General features: G+C 33.1%; 1 protein-coding gene across 1 annotated transcript; it reads right to left on the bottom strand.

Annotated features, from left to right (window-relative positions):
* Positions 1 to 2,717: 2,717 nt before the first annotated feature.
* Positions 2,718 to 10,725, bottom strand: LOC141814715 (uncharacterized). Its single transcript, XM_074702660.1, has 13 exons — positions 10,599 to 10,725; positions 10,381 to 10,498; positions 10,221 to 10,299; positions 10,046 to 10,121; positions 9,862 to 9,945; positions 9,623 to 9,727; positions 7,812 to 7,892; positions 7,628 to 7,692; positions 6,260 to 6,329; positions 6,114 to 6,191; positions 4,906 to 5,003; positions 4,691 to 4,826; positions 2,718 to 3,003 (listed from the first exon to the last, which is right to left on the bottom strand). The coding sequence occupies exons 1-13, from the start codon at positions 10,647 to 10,649 to the stop codon at positions 2,857 to 2,859; spliced, it is 1,188 nt and encodes a 395-aa protein (XP_074558761.1). The 5' UTR covers positions 10,650 to 10,725; the 3' UTR covers positions 2,718 to 2,856.
* Between the last annotated feature and the right edge of the window lie 7,773 nt (positions 10,726 to 18,498).

Here is an 18,498-nt window from a genome sequence, read left to right as displayed (position 1 = left end):
ATAAACTATAAGTACTTGAGCGAGGCAATATCGTCTTAAGGAAAAAAGGTCTAGCCTTTATCTCAACCTTAATACTCTTATCCATAGGGATAAGTTTATCCGAAACAGTATGTCGATATCCAAAGAGATAACTTGACGACTGACGAGATTAAGTTGGAAATGACGATACCAAGAAGGATTCCAAAGGGTGCCTCGATATTCGAAAGAATATATCAAGAGTATAAACGGGACAAGGTTCGCGTCATCATATCGAGCTCTACTGGATCGAACAGTCAACTCATCGTCGAATTGACTAACTAAGCCCAACCATTGGATCAACATCGTAAATCCATCCATCTACAATACCAACACAAAGTTGATTGGATACTACATAAATAATGAAGATAGGAGGCCTCTTAGCAAATTAAAGGAAACTCTTTAAGGCAATACCTCTGCCCGGGGCAATGGTGCAACGGTAGGACATCCGATAAGGAAGGGTTGGAGGCATTTGGATTTTCGGCAAAGGGGAAACTTAATATAGAATGTGGGCATCTGGATTGGCCGCCATTTGAGCTTCATTCAAATTTTACCCTGGTGGTCGGTCTACTTTGAGTTTTTAATTTTTTTTTTTTATATACAATACTTCCACTTAGATGACAACTTAATATTAGATGTTATTGTAGTTTATTAGTTCAATCAAAGAGTACATTCAATCGACTAAACACTTCATTCAAATTAATTATTAGCGAATAGAATATTTCTATCTAGAGACAATCAATTAAGAAAGGGTAATAGGAGTAATAAAAAATAAAAATATGATGTTGTATTAATAATTAATAAATTAGAAAAGAGTATATATATATATATATATATATATATATATATATATATATACTGCACGACCCCGTAAGTGACACAGTCGATCCATCGTCGTTGTCGCCGCCTCCACCGCACCATCGGCCGCCGGCCCAAGCGTGATCGACGGGCCGCTCACCGGCACTTTGGTCGGCATCGGATTCCGGCTGGATTGTGGTCGGAATTCGACGCAATTTGGCCAGAACGTGGCTGGCAATGGCGCGCGTCAAATTTCGACTAAATCGCGATCGGAGACTAGCCAAATAGTGACCGGAGACTGACCGAGGAAGGACCGATGTGCGATCGCAATTTGATTAGAAACCAGTGCGCGTCACTGTCGGTCACGTTTCTGGTCAAATTGCATCGGATTCCGGCCACAATTCTGTCAGAATTCGACGCCAACCGAAGCGTTGACGAGTGGCGCGTCGATCACACCCAGATCGATGGTGGCCGGATGGTACGGCGAGGGCAACAATGGTGGAGGAGTCGGGGTGAAACACTGTATATTCCCATATTTAAAGGGTTAGATCTGGCACACGATCGTGTAATGGACAATGGATCCAGTGTGGCCGCGCAGAAAATCGTCTGTGCAGTATATCAAATAGGTATAAAGACAGTATTTTGATTTTTGTCCGAGATATTCTTTTGATGCGTGAAGGGGCTCCACACACGACTACTGTTCGTGCAAATGCGCTGCCATTTCCAAGCGTGTGCGTATATACATACACATGTACGCACACAACAGTATCTCACCACATGGCTGAGTCGTCTGAAGCAGGTAATGCTGCGAGCTGTCGTACGTCCGAACTGGGATTGTGGGCTAATAATTGCACGACGAGGTTGGTCAGCGTGACCATGTGCCTGCAAGTGCAGTGCCAGATAGCGAATTAGGGTTCCTCGAACGCTCTGCGACGAACGTGCATGTCTGGGAAAGATATTTGCCCAATTCTTGAGATTTGTTGGAAATAACTAGTCAGTACACTGCAAGGTTGCACAGTCTGGCTCACCTTGTGATTACGAGATGTGGGAGACAGACAATGTGTCTTGATACGGATCTGCTGGGACTGTCGACCAAATTTATAACATAGACACCAAACACTTTGACCTTGTGCTCCATCTAGCTGTCTCTTCTGTAGCAGATGAGGAACACTATTAGATTTGTACCGAACCAAAGATCAAATTTTCTCACAAAAGTTAATCATTCAGAACACTATTTAAAATAGTGAGAATTCTCGATGCATGTGACTCTTTAATGAGGATGATTTAAACATCTAATTTCGATTGTTTTTCAAAAGTATGCATTAATTAATACATGTGAGTCTTTAAATTTAAGTATTTAATTTTGTTGTTTTTTCAAACATTAATTGAGCCTATTAAAAAGTGTGAAAAAGTTTAATGAATCGTAGACAATCACTCAATATACGAGACACTACTTTATCAAAATCTCATCCAAATTTGATCCCAATGCACCTGTAGGATTCTTTTATTTTTAAATTTTATCTCCGAGACAATAATACCACAGTAAAACATCCAAATTGTCACTCAGACACCTACAATTCAATCCCCAACTACGATATATTTGTAAAAATTTTCCTCTAAATATGAAGCACAATCAAAGAATACTGAACGTCTGAACTGACCGCTGCGTGCACTTTCCGATTTACCTTGATGGCTGGTGAAAAACTTCTGTGGGACCGAACCGATCACCCCAGAGATAATGAATGGGATTGACTGAGATTTATTTATTTATTTTTTATTCTTAACTTTTCTTCAATCTCCAAGCAAAGGCCTGACAAATCTGAACATCATTAAACAACAAGAGAAATAAACCAAAATAAACGCAAGGTTTGTAATTCTGACTCATGAAATTGAATCCATCATCTCGTCTTGAAACGGATGTTAAGAACAAAAACTGGCTGACACATAAAAACTAAATAGTCCAAGAAAACCTGGCGTGTGTTCAATTTTCATCAGCCAACTTGTACTATCCAATGGCAGCTCTATCCTCAGATAGATATGAGCTTAGACATTGGGTGGTGGCCAGATCTTCCCAAAAAACTCTTCCACGCGCCTTGCCTGGTTCACATACCCTTCAAGCCCGGCAGCCAGAAGCTCCTCTGCGGCAGGTCCCATTGCAGACGCAAAACTCCTTTGATCCCACTTCACAAGCTGTGTCATGACGAGAACAAAGGTGTGAAGCAGTTTCCTCATGCAGTGTAACACTAGATCTTTGCATACGAATCAACAGGTCGATGTTCGATGTTTGTTAAGGAGGCAGATAGAAAAATGAATGAAAGGATAAAATTCACCCATTATGTCTCAGAACAAAGATTCTCATAATATGCCAAAGTACTAAAAGGTTCCAACCTAAGTATTCATTCTGGGTTAATTGAACTCTCTTGAACTTTAAGATGGGTTCAGAGTTTAATTGTTCACCGCTAGTGAAATTGGGATATGAGGGAGTAGGGCTGTAAATGAATTGAAACAAATTTAGTGTTAGGCTTGATAAGAACTTGTTTATGTTTGTTCAATACACACAAGATTAATTAAATAAATAGGCTTGAACAACTTATTAAACTAAATGAATAAGCTTGAACACATATATATTCACAGCTCGTTAATGTTCATGAACAATATTTGTGAACAATGTTTGTGAACCATGTTTTTCAATAAACTCGCATCAACATGTTAAATAAACAAAAAAACTTTCAAAATAACAAATAAGTTTGTATTATCAAGCTCAATAACTAACCAAATAAATTTAAAATATAAAAGTTTCAAACAATCAAACAAACTTGAATTGAGAGTTTGATAACATCTAAACAAACCAAACTCAAGTCAAACTTGAACCAAACTCAAAGCTCATAAAAAAGAAACCAAGCCAAGTTTGAATATTCATTTCAATGACTTGATTCATTTTAGGCTTGGCTTGGCTCGATTAACCTATCAAACAAACTTGAACATCACAAAACTTGACTTGGCTTGACTTGTTTACAACCCTATGAGGGAGCATATGTTATAGAGTAAGAAGTGAAAATAAGAGGATAAATTCCACATCCCCAAAGAGAGTTTTTACAATATACTAAAATTAAGGGATCTCTGACCTATGTGACTCAACATTTTAAGCCATCTTTACTTTTAGCAATACTGTTAAATCCCTCAGGACTAACACAGATTGTGGATGTTTAAGTTGTCGATAGATCCACTATGCGTCTTATTATTAAACACCAATTTGTCTCATTCAACTTAAGACTGTCTTATTAACCTAAGAATAGTTTTCTATATAACTTTATTTCTAACAATATTACAATTTAATTGCAAGACTCAAGTTAGCATCTTACTTCCTGTGTGACATGAGAACTCAACAAAAATATAAACGTGGAAGCCTACCAGGCGGCAAGTCTAACTAGCAGATTGTAGAATCAAAATCATGATCCGTTAGATTCAGTAGTAAAAGCCTAAGAGCAATATGATTAAGTAATTAACCAATAAATCCTCAGCAGTACATTGAAAAAAAGCAGAAAGTGCGCACGGGATTAAGGATGAATATTGTGAAATGGTTTTGATGCAATTAAAAAAAAAAAAGAAGCAGCACAATAACTGCACTACCTACTCAAGTGAAATCAATCTCATGGTTCACGCATCTAAAACAGCTGAGATTATCTTTCATAAGCTGAAATAAAAGTATGGTTTATAAAACACTATGTTTAGGGTGAGATTACAGGATGACATGGTTTTAGGAGCGAATCAGGTGGAGAATGTCCGCACTAATTAGCAAGCATAATATTAGTTTGAGGAAAATGAATCACACACAAAAATCATTGATTTTTCAAAATAAAAGTTAAAATCATCTTACCTCGCCTTCAGTGAAATTGTACACCTTAGCAGACCCAGGCGACAACCTTCTAAAATAGGAATACTTTTCCTCAGGATAGGTAACAGAATCTTTTAGAGACTCTAGAATCTTTACAGGCACAATTATGTAATCAATTCTGAAAATTGTTCCTAAGGTTAGGATTGACACGATGGACATAAATCCCAAAACAAACAAGAGGAGAGAACAAAGACTACCCAAGGAGGTTAAATATATCCTGCTTATTCCGAACTGCAGCTGCCATCAGCTTTGACTTGTGGCCATATTTGTGAATGTAGTTGTAAGTTTTCTCAACCTGCATTGTGTGTTAAGAAAGGTAAAGGTCCAATTAAAATGAAAATCCTAGAGATGAAATGTAATTCTTAGTCATTTACCAAAAACTTTAGTTTTTAGTTGCATACATGTGCGCCTAGTGTATCTAATAACTTCACTAAGTTTTATAAATATTAAAATTAATATTGCATTAGTACTGTTTTTTAGGCTTCCTTTTAAATGTGTCTAAAACAGTTCTTTTCTATATGATAATATGTATATGCAATCACAAATATAATGGATGACTTTTTCTCTGAAAAAACCTTTTCAGAATTGTAGTATTCCTGTACATTGATCTCTACCATTTTTCTTATTATCTGCTCCTGTACAATTCACTACCCATAATGATCCAATTTTCATTTTCATCAAGAACATACTGTTGATAAATCATTATGTTCATCGCCTTCGCAACCATCTACCATATCACATTATCATTCTTTCTTATTGTTGGCTAAGTATTATTTTATTTTGAATTTTTTAAGTTCAATAATGAAGAAGAAAATTTTGATAATTTAAAATTCATCATTATGTGGTAATTCTATTCTATCAGTGACAAAAATTTTGATTTATAAAATATTCAACAAAAGTTCATGATTATATATAATAACAATAAGTGATACTTTAGTCTAAACCTAATGTGGTAATAATAGAATGTATTTATGATATAACAATGATTGTGTGATTATCATTGTTCACAATAATATTTTCAACCCACTAACTGTTGGCTCCGGAATCTGCCATTGGCCAGAGTTCTTATCTTGTATTACTAGACTATATAAGGTGAGGCATAACACCTTTTTTGATAAGCAGTATTTTCTTTATTACAATTCAACTTATTGTTTGGCAAACTCATATACTTATAATTTAATCTTCAAATCAACTGATGAAGTGGCAATTATATTGACCTCAAGATGTTTCTGTAATCTCATCCAGACATGGTTGAGGAAAAGATTCTGATAAACCCCTCAGATAGAGTTTATAGCTTCTGTGGTTAAAAGTTATTTTCACGAGGTCTATGAGATTTTGCTGTATAATTAGCTGCTTAATATCAGTTCTTGCATAAATATTCACCCCAAACAGCAAGTGAACTTACCAAAGCTAATCCAGGATCTTCACCACTCTTGCGAGCAGCTTCAATCTCAGAATCACCAGAGTGATTGCGAGCCCAGTCCTGAAGTGCAGTTTCATAGTGGATATAAGAATATTTACTCTAGCATAAGTAATCGACATAAGGATTACCCTGATACGACCAACAAAAATCTGGATAACAGATGCACCAGCTTGAGCTGCAGCTGCTGCTTGAGAAAAACTTCAAGGAGATAAAACCCATTAAGATCAGAACAGCAAGGATGGAATTGTCAGAAGGTAGAGATATAATACAATGACCAACAAAGAAAGCTATGGTAGAATATTAATAGCCTCTTTAATTAAATAATAGGCACCAGAGACCAAAATTTGTCAATATACAAAAACATGAGTACTTAAATGACGAGATTATGCATTTGAACCAGTGAACAACAACAAGCAGTTAATTATATAACTTGAAATTTAAATGATGCTGATAATATAAAGAATCAGTTACCTCCAAAGGATGGAAAAGTGAGAAAATAATTGTACACAAATATAAGGAAGGTTCTTTTTTTTTTTACATTCACCCATTTTCTACTTCTATATCGCTCCACCTTTCCATCCTTTGAAAGGAACAAACCCTAAGGGAGAAATTCAGAATCCCTATTGATATTGAAATACTATTAGAAAAGGGAAAAAAATGGAGGAATGAGGTAGAGAACTTCAGTCAGAAGTTGCACATGCTAAATGTTTCTGACAAACTATTCAAATTACTAATCACAATCATCTATAGGCTATAGCAATCTGCAGGCAATCAAAGATAATAAAATTGCAGAAGACATTATTAGACTTGTGAGAAAGAAATCATGTTGGACAAGACTCCTGAAAATTTTGGTGGTCGCTAGGGTCATTTTCATGATAAAATACAAAGGAGTGTTGAAATATGAGGAGGCCAGCAGGTTGGCAAATGCATTTGCCCAAATTTTTTTTGTAAATTTTATTTTAAACATCATGTGTGTACCCATAAAAATCCTATTTATGGAAAGTGAATGCTTATGATGCACCTGAGTTTACTTAGGTGCAGAGCCATGTAGGAGGTGATGAGGTCAATTGACCCCATAAAACATTTGGCAACCAACTCACTATAGATAACTAAGAATGAATGTAAAATAATGTTTAACCTCCCATTATGTTTAAAGTTGACACCAAACTAGTTAAGTGCAAGAGCATTGGATTCGCATGAAAATTACTTTCATGTGTTTGTTTAGGAAATGTTCCAGAGTTTCCTATTCTTAGAAAACTGTTCAATTCCTAATACAATTTATAGTATTTTTTTTCCGGGGAAGACCAAGCATCCTCTGTGAAAAAGTAAATTCATTGTATAAAGAAGTAAAATTAGCAGTGGTAAATACCCTTTCTAGTTTCCTTTTCTTTTCAAAATTCTTTTTTTACACAAGGGTAATTTTCTTTGTCCAATAGAATTCTAACTCAAGCTTCCATTTAGAAAAACTAGTTTTATGACTAGAATAATGCAAATACCTGTATACAAATGTTAAATGGGTCTGTATTCCTTCGAATTCCAGTAATCTAGAGGCTTCTATCCCCTGAATTTAGAGAAAAAACTTTCATCAAAGACAAAATAGACTGAATATGAATCAACCATCATTTGCATGTTGACTCATTCAACATTGGAAATACTAGGTAAGTCAACTTCAAGTCTTACTTGCCAGGTTGAAGGAATTTTGAAAAGTAAACGCTGTGGGGAAACTTCTAATTGGCTGTACAGCTTCAACAGTTGATTGACCTGGCATTCCATTACAGAAATTGCTAAACACAGTAGATCAGAAGAGATTAGTAGTCACATGATAGTTCCTACCAAGGATTGAAATCTCGAACTGTTTTGCTCAATGCCAACGAAATTTTTCATTCCGCCAACAGACCGACATCGACACTAGCATTCCTGTCGGGATACTGTCCGGAGGCATCGCCCGGGTCTACCGACGCCTCCGGAGGCATCGCATGGGCCACGCAGACTGCGTGTGCCCCAGTCCGCGACCCGTATGTGCCTCAGTAGCAGTCGCGCAGAATTCAAATTTTTTATAAAAAATTTAGGTTTTAATAATAACATAGTTAATAATTTTAATTAACTCCTAACTATGCAGAAATTTAAATAGGATTTTAAAGCCTCATAAAATTATCATATATATTTTATTTTTTATTTTTAAATATTTAAATTAAATTTTTTATTTTTAGTTAATATATTTTATATTTTAAAAATACTGAAACTATACATGCACGGCACGATATGATATTATATATAATGCTCTTTTAAGTCACCTGATCTTATTTTAAATTTTAGATATGTTTAGAATAGTTGACAAATCTTGAGTGAAACAATTTATTAATCTATGATCATCTAAATGAAAGATTTTATACAATAGTGAATACCTTAAAAGCAGCAACAAGGTATGACAAGAGTATTTAAAGAATCAATAGAAATTAAACCAAGAAAAGGGAAAATATGAAATGTGTAAAGAGCCCTAGGAATGCACTGATTGTTGATAGATGATCCATCAAATCTTATAATGATAAACTACTGCCCAAGCAAAACTAGAGTCACACTTGCAGCAATTGGTTAGATCACTCCACTATAATAGGTTAGACTTTCGAACCACCAAACAACCTCTTTTCTCCGAGATGTAAGTCCATGTGTATCGATGATCCCAAGGCCACATATTGGCAGCAGCCTCAGGGCAAAAATCAAAGGGGCACTCTTTATGTTCAAAATCACAAGAAGGGTACCCCTGTTTTGATTATCATGAAAGAAGCAACCCATCGCCACTAATATGTCCACTATAGCCCTCTTTATCCAGATTTATTGAAAAGTGAATAGTTTCATTCATTGGAAGTACTTACTTTTTAAAAAGAGACAACAATCATCCTAATTATGTAATATATATTTCACTTGCCAAATAGCTGACTATTCATAGGTGGATTATCCATTTCTAAATTGTGACTATCCTTAATTAAGATGTGAATATTCTCTTGTAGCAAGCCTAGAGTTACAAGAAAAACTAAAATAAATTTTGCTTCAAATCAGTATCCTGCATAACATCAGAGGTGATGAGGTGCCCTTTGGAAAATAATCAAAATCCAGGGCGCCCATTTACGATTTTAAAAATAGTGGGAACCATTTTGATTTTTGCCTAGAGCCTTATATGGAAGATTACTATTTTATACCCATGAAAAACAAGGTACATATGGAACAAAGGAAATGCTTGAGTGATATGGGTGGGGTTCTGTAGAAATATATCATGGACTATAGTCCAGGCAGGTCTATTATGAATCTAATTGCAAAAGAAAGATAAATATAAAGGAACCAAGAAAGCAGCACAGCATCCCATACAACAATAATCAAGCCTTATCCCACTACCTGGGGTCAGCTAATCTCATATCAAGAAAGCAACAAAAAAAATCCATGATGATTAGACCTTATGAATTATGCCTAAAAAAATCCATGATGATTAACCATACCTTATGAATTATGCCTTGTGTATCATAAGCCAAGCGAGCATCAACTTCCGTCGAAACCCTCCCAGGGACTGACCTAACTAATTCAGCTCCCACATTCACCAAGGCCTGCCAATTCACCAAGTTCAATATCGCCTCATATATAGTATACAGAAAATAAGTTAAAGAATTGCTTAGATTATCTTCTGTCTACATAGAGCAGTGATCATCCATCTACATAGAGCAGTAGTTTAGTAACAAACCCTGTCGAAGAAGCAGGATAACCTTTCGCTAGAATTCTCTAGTCCAAAGCATTCACTATCGGCCAGTGCTGTCTCTATTGCACTCTATCACCAAGAGATTCACTAATTATACCGTAATTGAACCTTTATATGCTCTCATAACAATGATAGGTCCACATTTATTCACAGTTCCAGAATTCCTCACCTTAAACTTGGTGTCAGGAAGGCTGCAAATCCCCAAGAGAAGTGAAGAGCTTACCGTGGCAGCTGTAGGGGGAAACCTGCACTAGATTCCACAATATCATAAAATGAATAGAAATCAAAGTCTAAAATGGTTTATTTAAGGAGGGAAAAACGAGCAAGGATTAACTGAAGCATGCCTCTCAAAATCATCGAAGACCACGGTATCTGGGACAATCTCGCTGAATCTCGAAACAGCATCCAGCTCGTTGCTTAAATCTAGGAAAATCAAAAAGATGGTACTAATTTTCTCATCCAACCCCCAAAATCAAATGAAAAGCCACAAAATCGGAGATTTACTGGCGCCGATGGGGGATGAAGCACTGCCGGCGGCCGACATCCGAACTCCCACGAAAGTTCGCGGGACTTGGTGAAAAAGGGTGCTAGTAGATCGCCAGGAGCATCTCCAGTTGCAGACCTAATCGAAGTACACCAACCAATCAAAAACAAATCCAGCGCAAAGAGAGGGGGAAGTAGCTATCAAGAGAGGAGAAGCCAGGGAAGAGGAACGAGCGTACCTTTGGAAGGAGTGTAGTGGAGGAAGGAGAACGACCGATCGAGATCGACATCTCTGCTTCCGCTTCCGAACTCAGTCGCCGGCGAAGGATTGCCCTTCGCTCCGAACGCGACTATTTATTTCACGTCTGCGAGTGAAACGGTGAACTGATAGATCTTGGAAAACAAGAGCGAGATTAAATAACGATTTTGCCCCTGCAGATCGAAACCCGCTAAAACTGATATAACAGCCAATATAACGACACAAACGATTCGACATAAATAACGGTATTTTTTATCTTAAAATGGTTTTTAAATTTATTTGATAGATAAATATAAAATTAAATTATCCACTTCAAAATTAATTATCAAATTTCTAAAAAAATATTTAAAAAGGATAAATAAAACTTATGATTACCAACGTCAAGGATTACTTTGATTAAGAAAAAAATAAGACACTTAATATTTATAAATAAATAAAGAGAAGGAATTTTTTACTTTTTTAGTTATTTTTCATTAATTTTTTTGTAAATAATGAAAACCTTGATTTTAATTTTTTTAATAATGTCAAATGCTAAACTAATTTTAAAACAAAATTTGGAAAAATATTTTCTCTAAAATATCTTAAATTAGAGTTTATCATGAGATAAAAAATAAAAGAGACTCTTATTATCATTTTCCTGAAAGGGGTCTTAGTTTGAAAAATATTAAAGCAATCTTATCCCATCTTTATTCTGAAAATACGTTTATCTTAAAATTATTTTAATAGCTTTATTCAAAATCGATACACTTTAGAGCAATTTGACGAAATTACTTATAGCAATTTTAACCAAAATTCATATACATGTCGCAATCCTGATAAACTTGATATAAACTATTAAAATAAATTTAATTAAGTTGATGTAATTTTAATCAAATTATTACAAGATCATCCGTAATACATCCTCATTATAACACCCTAATATTAATAATTAAAAAAAATAAAAATAATTACATGTGGGGTAGGTCAGTCAGGAGTTGATCCATTCCACTGCCACATGAACACGTTCAATGTCTTGAAATCCAACGAGTGTTATAACACCTTAATAAATGCATTCATGTGGAGAAGTATTATAATATCTCATTAACATCCAACGGATGTTATAACAGCTCAATGCTCTAATTAAAAATTATATTTTTAATATAACGATACTTCATATAAAATAAATTTTTTCCAAGTATAAATAATTTTTTTACATTGTAATAATTTTAGTTGAACTTAAATGTATTTCTAGAATAAAAAAAATAAAGTATTATTTTAATATTAAAAAAATAGAGTGCTGTTTAATGATATGAATGTAAAGACATTTTTACCCTTCATTATCTCATGGCGAATAACGAAGATCATCGAAATAACGTGACGTCACGTTATCTATGTGATGGTAATCCGGGGGTTTGATCAAAGTGGTAAGGGCACTGAAGTCATTTGGCAGATAGACGTGGAGGGTCACTAGTTGTGCAGTCGATGATATCGAGGTATCACTGAAATTGATAAATATATTCAAGACCTATTAAATTTCATAATAACATATCATATATTAAATACTTATTAAATTCATAATAATATCTCTATCATAATACATTAATATTTGTAATTATTATCATGCTAATATATAGGATAAATTGATAGTAGTATGTTGATTTGCCAGAAACCAACATTAACTTAATAGAAAATGAACACTTAATTGATCTGCTATGAATTTAATAAATATTTGTTAAATTTATTATAAAAATAACAAATATAAGATAGATTATTAATTTTAGAAGTTTATAACAAAATTATTATTAGATTTTTAAGGTTAATTCATCCTCTGTCCTTTTCCTTTCCTTATTAAGAACCAAGTAAGCTCGTTAATGTTTGACTTAAATGTTAATGCACTTAATGAGTGTCTTTAGTGTTTAAGTAAATTTAAAGAATTATCATTTTTAGAGTGTGAAATTAAAAGTGGTAGAATAATTGTTAATTCGACATAAAATATTAATAATAATGATATCTTATTTGGCACTTATTACATAGTCTATTTGGTGGGGTTTTTAGGATAATCCTATCAAATTAATACCAAAATTACATTACCTTTGGAATAATCTAAATATTTAATTAGGCAGTTAATTTGGTTAGATGCACTTCCAACTCAAAAGGTGTTGATGACAATAATGTTAATCAAATCGAGGGGACAAATTATAATATATTTAAATTAATATTTAATTTGTTAATGATCGTAGATAAAAGTAAACAGTATTATTTATGAATAATATTTACCAACAAAACTTGTGATCATATTAATTAATAAAATTTTATTAAAAATATTAATAAATATGTAAATAAATAACGATATTTTAGAATAAATAAATAAATTTACCATCTCAAATTTACAAACCAACTAAATAAAATTATAGATGTAAAATCTTTAAATAATTAAATAAGATCAAATTAAAGATTTGATAAATAAGATTCAAATCAAACTCAAACTAAAAAAAATTTAAGTCAATTTGAATAATTATTTCAACAGCTTGATTATTTAACTCAATTCAATTTTAATATTCTTACTAGATTGGTTTGCTCATCTCTAATCTAGAGTTGCTCGCCACTCAGTACTCATTTTCTAGCCCATTGCTTGTTATACAGTATCAATCGACACTTTTCTTTAAGAGCTAGTGGTGTTAGATTGCACACGTTAACTCATTTTAATGATTAAAATAGTTCATTTTTAATTTAAATAAGTTAATAAAATTTCTAAAAGAAAATTAATGTTTTGGACAAAAGAATTCATATACACTTATGGCGCCGAGCAAATGTCAAGGTCGGAATCCCAAGTCGCGCGGGATCTTATGTCAAAAAGAGGTCGATTTGTGACATTGAGTGAATACCGAGATCAGAACTTGAGGTTAGTGCTCGAGACCTAGAAGAGGTCAGGTTGTGATGCCGAGCAAATATCAATGTAAGTCGAGACCTAAGGGCGAGAAGAGGTGGACTTGTGATGCCGAGTGAATGTCAAGTTCGAAACTTGAGGTCGATGCCTAAGGTTGATAAGAGGTCGGCTTGTGATGTCGAGTAAATGCCAAGGTCTGAACTCCTAGTCAAGGCTTAAGGCCTAGAAGAGATTGGCTTGTAACATCGAATAAATACCAAGGTCAAAGCCCCAAGTTGAGACCTGAGGTCGAGAAAAGGTTGGCTTGTGAGATCGAGGTGGACATTGAAGTCGGAGCCCTAGATCGGGACTCAAGGTCGAAATCCGAGACACCAAAGTCAAGACTTAATTCATAATCAGAGTCAAGGTTTGTAAATAATCCCACTAACCACCCTTCGAATATCTTTCTAAACCTTTCCTTCCTTATCTTAAGGTCACGGGGCAACCACGTGATGGACACGTAGCCGTTTAGAGATTTCATCGTATCAAATTATTTTAAGGGTGTTAATTTATAATGATACTAGCTAAATTTGATAGAAAGTAAGTATCAATTTGATTAATAAATTTATATATACAAATAAAAAAACATACAATTTTTTTTATAGTTTCTTTAAAAAATTGCAAACAAAAAATACAGCAATATGTTTTTAACATCTGTGTTTTGGTGTTAATTGGGCAGGGTTTAGTTCGAAATTCTTTAATACCGAGGGTGGTAATGAATCTTCTTACCCAAAAAAGTCGAAATCATCGAGGCCATATTTTTTTAAGGCTACCGCCAAACTTCCAAAGTAGTGGAATGGAAAAGAAATTTCTACTACTTTTTTAATATCCGACAGACCGCCACACCCAAATTTATAACCAACCGTTCTTGTCCAATCCAATCAATAGATGTAATAGTTGTCTCCACTCGCCTCGTGCCTCCTGGTCTGTAAGTGACGACAAACCGGTCGAGCCCGGTTCAGTTGTGCGCTTGAACCAGACCCACATTGGGCCGATGCGGGCCAGTGGTCGGAGGAGCATGTGAGGATTTAACAACTATCATGGAGCATATTACAAAACGGTGCCCTTTTTTTTTACGAGAGACAATGCACCTTTTGTTTTTATTTTATTTTTTATAATTCAGATATAAACATCCAATAAATTCTGAAAGTGAACAAGAAAGAAAGATTACAATTAAATAAGAATGAATTGAAATAAAAATAAATAAAAAAAATTTGTAAATATTTTTTTTAGAAAAAATAAAAGATAGAAGAAAATTTGTTGTGTGAAGGGATGATTCCAATTGGATGGAGGTGTTGTACCGAAGGTGATCACGCACCTAATAAATGTACTAGGATAAGGATTTAGCTTATCAATGAACTATTAGATTTTTTTAAAAAAATATTTATGAAAAGGATAATAAATTATTATTATTTTTTTTCCTATTTGAAAATGTTGATGATGTAAGGTTTTCCTGTATCACATTACGGGAGTGGAAAAAAAAGAATTTATTTTCCATGAGAAATAAAATAATTAGAGAACAAATAGCGCAGAGGGAAAATTTATAGAGGAATATTATGAAATATTTTTTTATCTAAGTTTTTATTCTTGGCTGAAAAATAAGAGAACTTTTCAAGACTCTATTTATTAAAAAATTTGTTTGGATTTGAATTATATAGACAATATTTTGTGTAACTATAAAATCGATCAAAAATAATATGAAAAAAAAAAATAAAAAAAAGGTACAATCCTTTTGCATGCTTTTTAGAAAACGCAAATGGTTTAATATAAATAAATAAATATATTTTTTAAAAAATAACCTTGAATATCTCTTCAACAAAATACTTTAAATGATTTATTATACTATCAAAGGCATTTTTATAATCAAACAAAACTATTAATTTTTTAAAAAATATTAATTTGAAAAATTCATTCAGTAATTTGCACATTTTTTTTTATAAAAAATGATGAGTTGGATTTCCATGTGAGTGTGTTTGAAGAGGACTGTTGGCGTGGTACTTGTGACTATGATTGACGTTGTGATATGGTCCAATCAAACATGTCTAATCCAAGTTTGTTGAATCTGACTTGAATATTGATGATGTTAGTGGACACGTTTGGTGATTCGGGAGCTTTCGAAAATTTAATTAGATACTACACAAATTAAAATATAGAAAATACTAAGAGAAGTTCTTAGAAGAATTGTCAATTTAAATTAATTAATCCATCCTATCAAATAATTTTATCAATCTATCATTTAATGAATATAAATGGATCAATCAACATGAGCTACGAGTCTAAATGAACTTAGCCCGTGGCGAGCTAGAGTTCGCTCGTGAGTTAAGAAGATTTTTCTTTTCTTCAAAGCTTAAAACTAAAATGGAAAACACAATAGACTTATGGGCTGACCCGTTTAATTTACAAGCTAAACTTAAATTTTTAATTTTTTCTTTATATTTTTTAGATTTGTGGGTGATCCGTCTAATCCGCAATCTATTTTAGTAGGTTAAGATTAATCGGATGCTCGACAACGGAAAGTCCCAACAAGTCATAAATGACTAGATGTTAAATAGAGGAAGCTTCTGGTAGATTGAGATCAATTGGATACTAGAAAAGATGCGAATTCAATCTTAAAAAGTTGAAATTAGGATTATTAATCGATTGACATGACATAGTAATCGATTAAAAAATATTAAATTTAGAAATTTGAGTTTGCTATGTGACCTATCGATTGGTGAAGTTCACTAATTAATTGGTAAACCCTAAACGAGGAATTCAGAGTTTAGGGCTGGCTATCAATCGATTGGTTGGTGTCAAGCAATCGATTAGGATAATCGATTGCTTGACTGTGGCCGTCAAATAGAAGGCTTCGGAATTGATTGATCAATTCGACTAGGAATTTTCAATCGATTGGTCAAGCAAACTAGTTGTTTTTCAGGTTTAAACGATTGAATCTAACTTGACAATCGATTGATGAGTAAGATCAATTGATTGGTAAACGGATTTCAGTTCGATGTCAACCCTAGAAAGGTTTTGTGCATAGGGGAAGACGTTGGTTCTTGGAGGTTTGAGGATGAAATGTTAATGCATTTTTAAATCAACAAGAGACAATTCCAAACAACAAGAAATCATTCAAAGTAAGATTTATGTAAAGTATTTTATTTTGATTGTATTTGTATTTGTTGTCTTATTGTGTTTGTTGTAAGAATTGTTATAAGAAATTTCTCCACATTCAAAAGATATTTGAAAAGGAAAAATTCATAATGAAGGGAGATTGTTAGAAGTAGGCCTTTGAATTAGTCTTCTCAAGGAGACGGATGCCAAGTAAAACTAATGTATTATGCATGTGATGCCAATTTTGATTCAAGTTTTTGATGTACATACAAACGACGTAATATCAAAATGAGAAGTGATCGGAGCTATTCACCCTCTCTAACTCGCACATGCCCTAATAAAATTTTCTTGCCCATTCCAACTTGTCACATGATGAATTTTTACGAAAGAAAATGAGAAAAAGAATCTTCTTCAATTGTGATTGGCCAGGCAAGCTTGAGCTCATATTTCATCAATAAAATTTTTATCAATATATTAAATAAATATTTTTTAAAAATAAATAAATAAATTTATATTATTAAACTCAATAAACAACCAAACAAGATTAAAATATAAAAATTTCAAATAATTAAACAAATTTAAATTGAAAATTAAATAACATCTAAAAAATCAAGCTCAAACCAAACTTGAACCAACCTCAAACTCATAAGAAAGAAATCAGATCAAGTTTGAATAATCATTTCAACGATTTGATTCATTTTAGACTCGATTTGACTCAGTTATCTTATCAAATAAATTTGAACATCGTAAAACCTAACTTTATTTGGCTCATTTACCGCCCTAGATAATTTATCAAAGGGTATATAATTTTTAAAAATATGTAAAATCACACAACTTTTAAATTTACTTATTTTCTAAAATATATTTTTTAAAAATACAAAGGGCCTCCTAATTTTACTATCAGTAGGTGGCTGGGCGGCTACAACTAATCGCCATCATCAGTTGTGATCTCCAATTACAGTTATATCAAAATCATAATTAAATTGCGACTGGCCTCTTCGTCGTAATTTAATCAGCTAAATGAGTTGTAATTTTTTCGATGTTCGAAATTTGGATTCACAATTGAAGTTTATCGTTCTTATAATTAATTTTTTTTGTCAATAAAAATTCATTCTGCCCAATAAATAAATAAAGGACAGTTCTCAAACGGATTTAAAATCCATCTGACTATTATTATTTTTTCAATAAATTATAAATATAAAAAATAAAATCCATCTACTCAAATTAAGACCTTTTCTTCGCGTCGTTTTCAATTCCCTTCGAGTAAACAAAACTTTAATATAAAGTAACCAATTTTTAATAAAAATATTAAAAAGTATATATAAATTGTGAAAAAAGTGGAAAATGTGCTTTAGTTTATTTTTGGGACATACAACGCGTACTCATCGTTCATCAGAAACTCTAATGTGCTTGTACTTTTAATGGGGTCTAGTATCACATCAGTGGTTGGACCATCGATTTAGGATTTTTTTTTAACACCACTTTATTTTATTTTATTTTATTTTTTAAAAAATAAAAATAAAAATAAATATTCATAACTCTTAAACACCGTATACAAATTAACAAGATAAACTAGTATTTAATTATAATTCAACCATGCAAAAAATAAAAATAATTTTTTTTAAATCTTTTTGGTTAAATATTAAATTTTAGGAATAAATTAAACAGTCTGTTTCTCTGCCTTCCTTTTTCTTTTTTTTGTGTTCAACATTATTATTTATTATTATTAATTGTTTGCCATTTATGCGTAATAACTCTTCTACAGCATAAAACTCTGTTTCTCTTCCACTTCCTCCTTAATTCTTTATATTGACGCCGCTGCTTTCTTCTCTCTTCGCTTGTGCCTCAAGGGAAGCTTGTGATCCAATGCGGCTCGCTGGCT

The sequence above is a fragment of the Curcuma longa genome, chromosome 21 (assembly GCF_044706935.1).
Source record: "Curcuma longa cultivar G26 ecotype Majalengka, Jawa Barat chromosome 21, ITB_CL_G26_1.1, whole genome shotgun sequence".
Classification (NCBI taxonomy): domain Eukaryota; kingdom Viridiplantae; phylum Streptophyta; class Magnoliopsida; order Zingiberales; family Zingiberaceae; genus Curcuma; species Curcuma longa.
The sequence above is the reverse complement of the archived record's forward strand: the minus strand, read 5'-3'. Positions and strand labels throughout refer to the sequence as shown.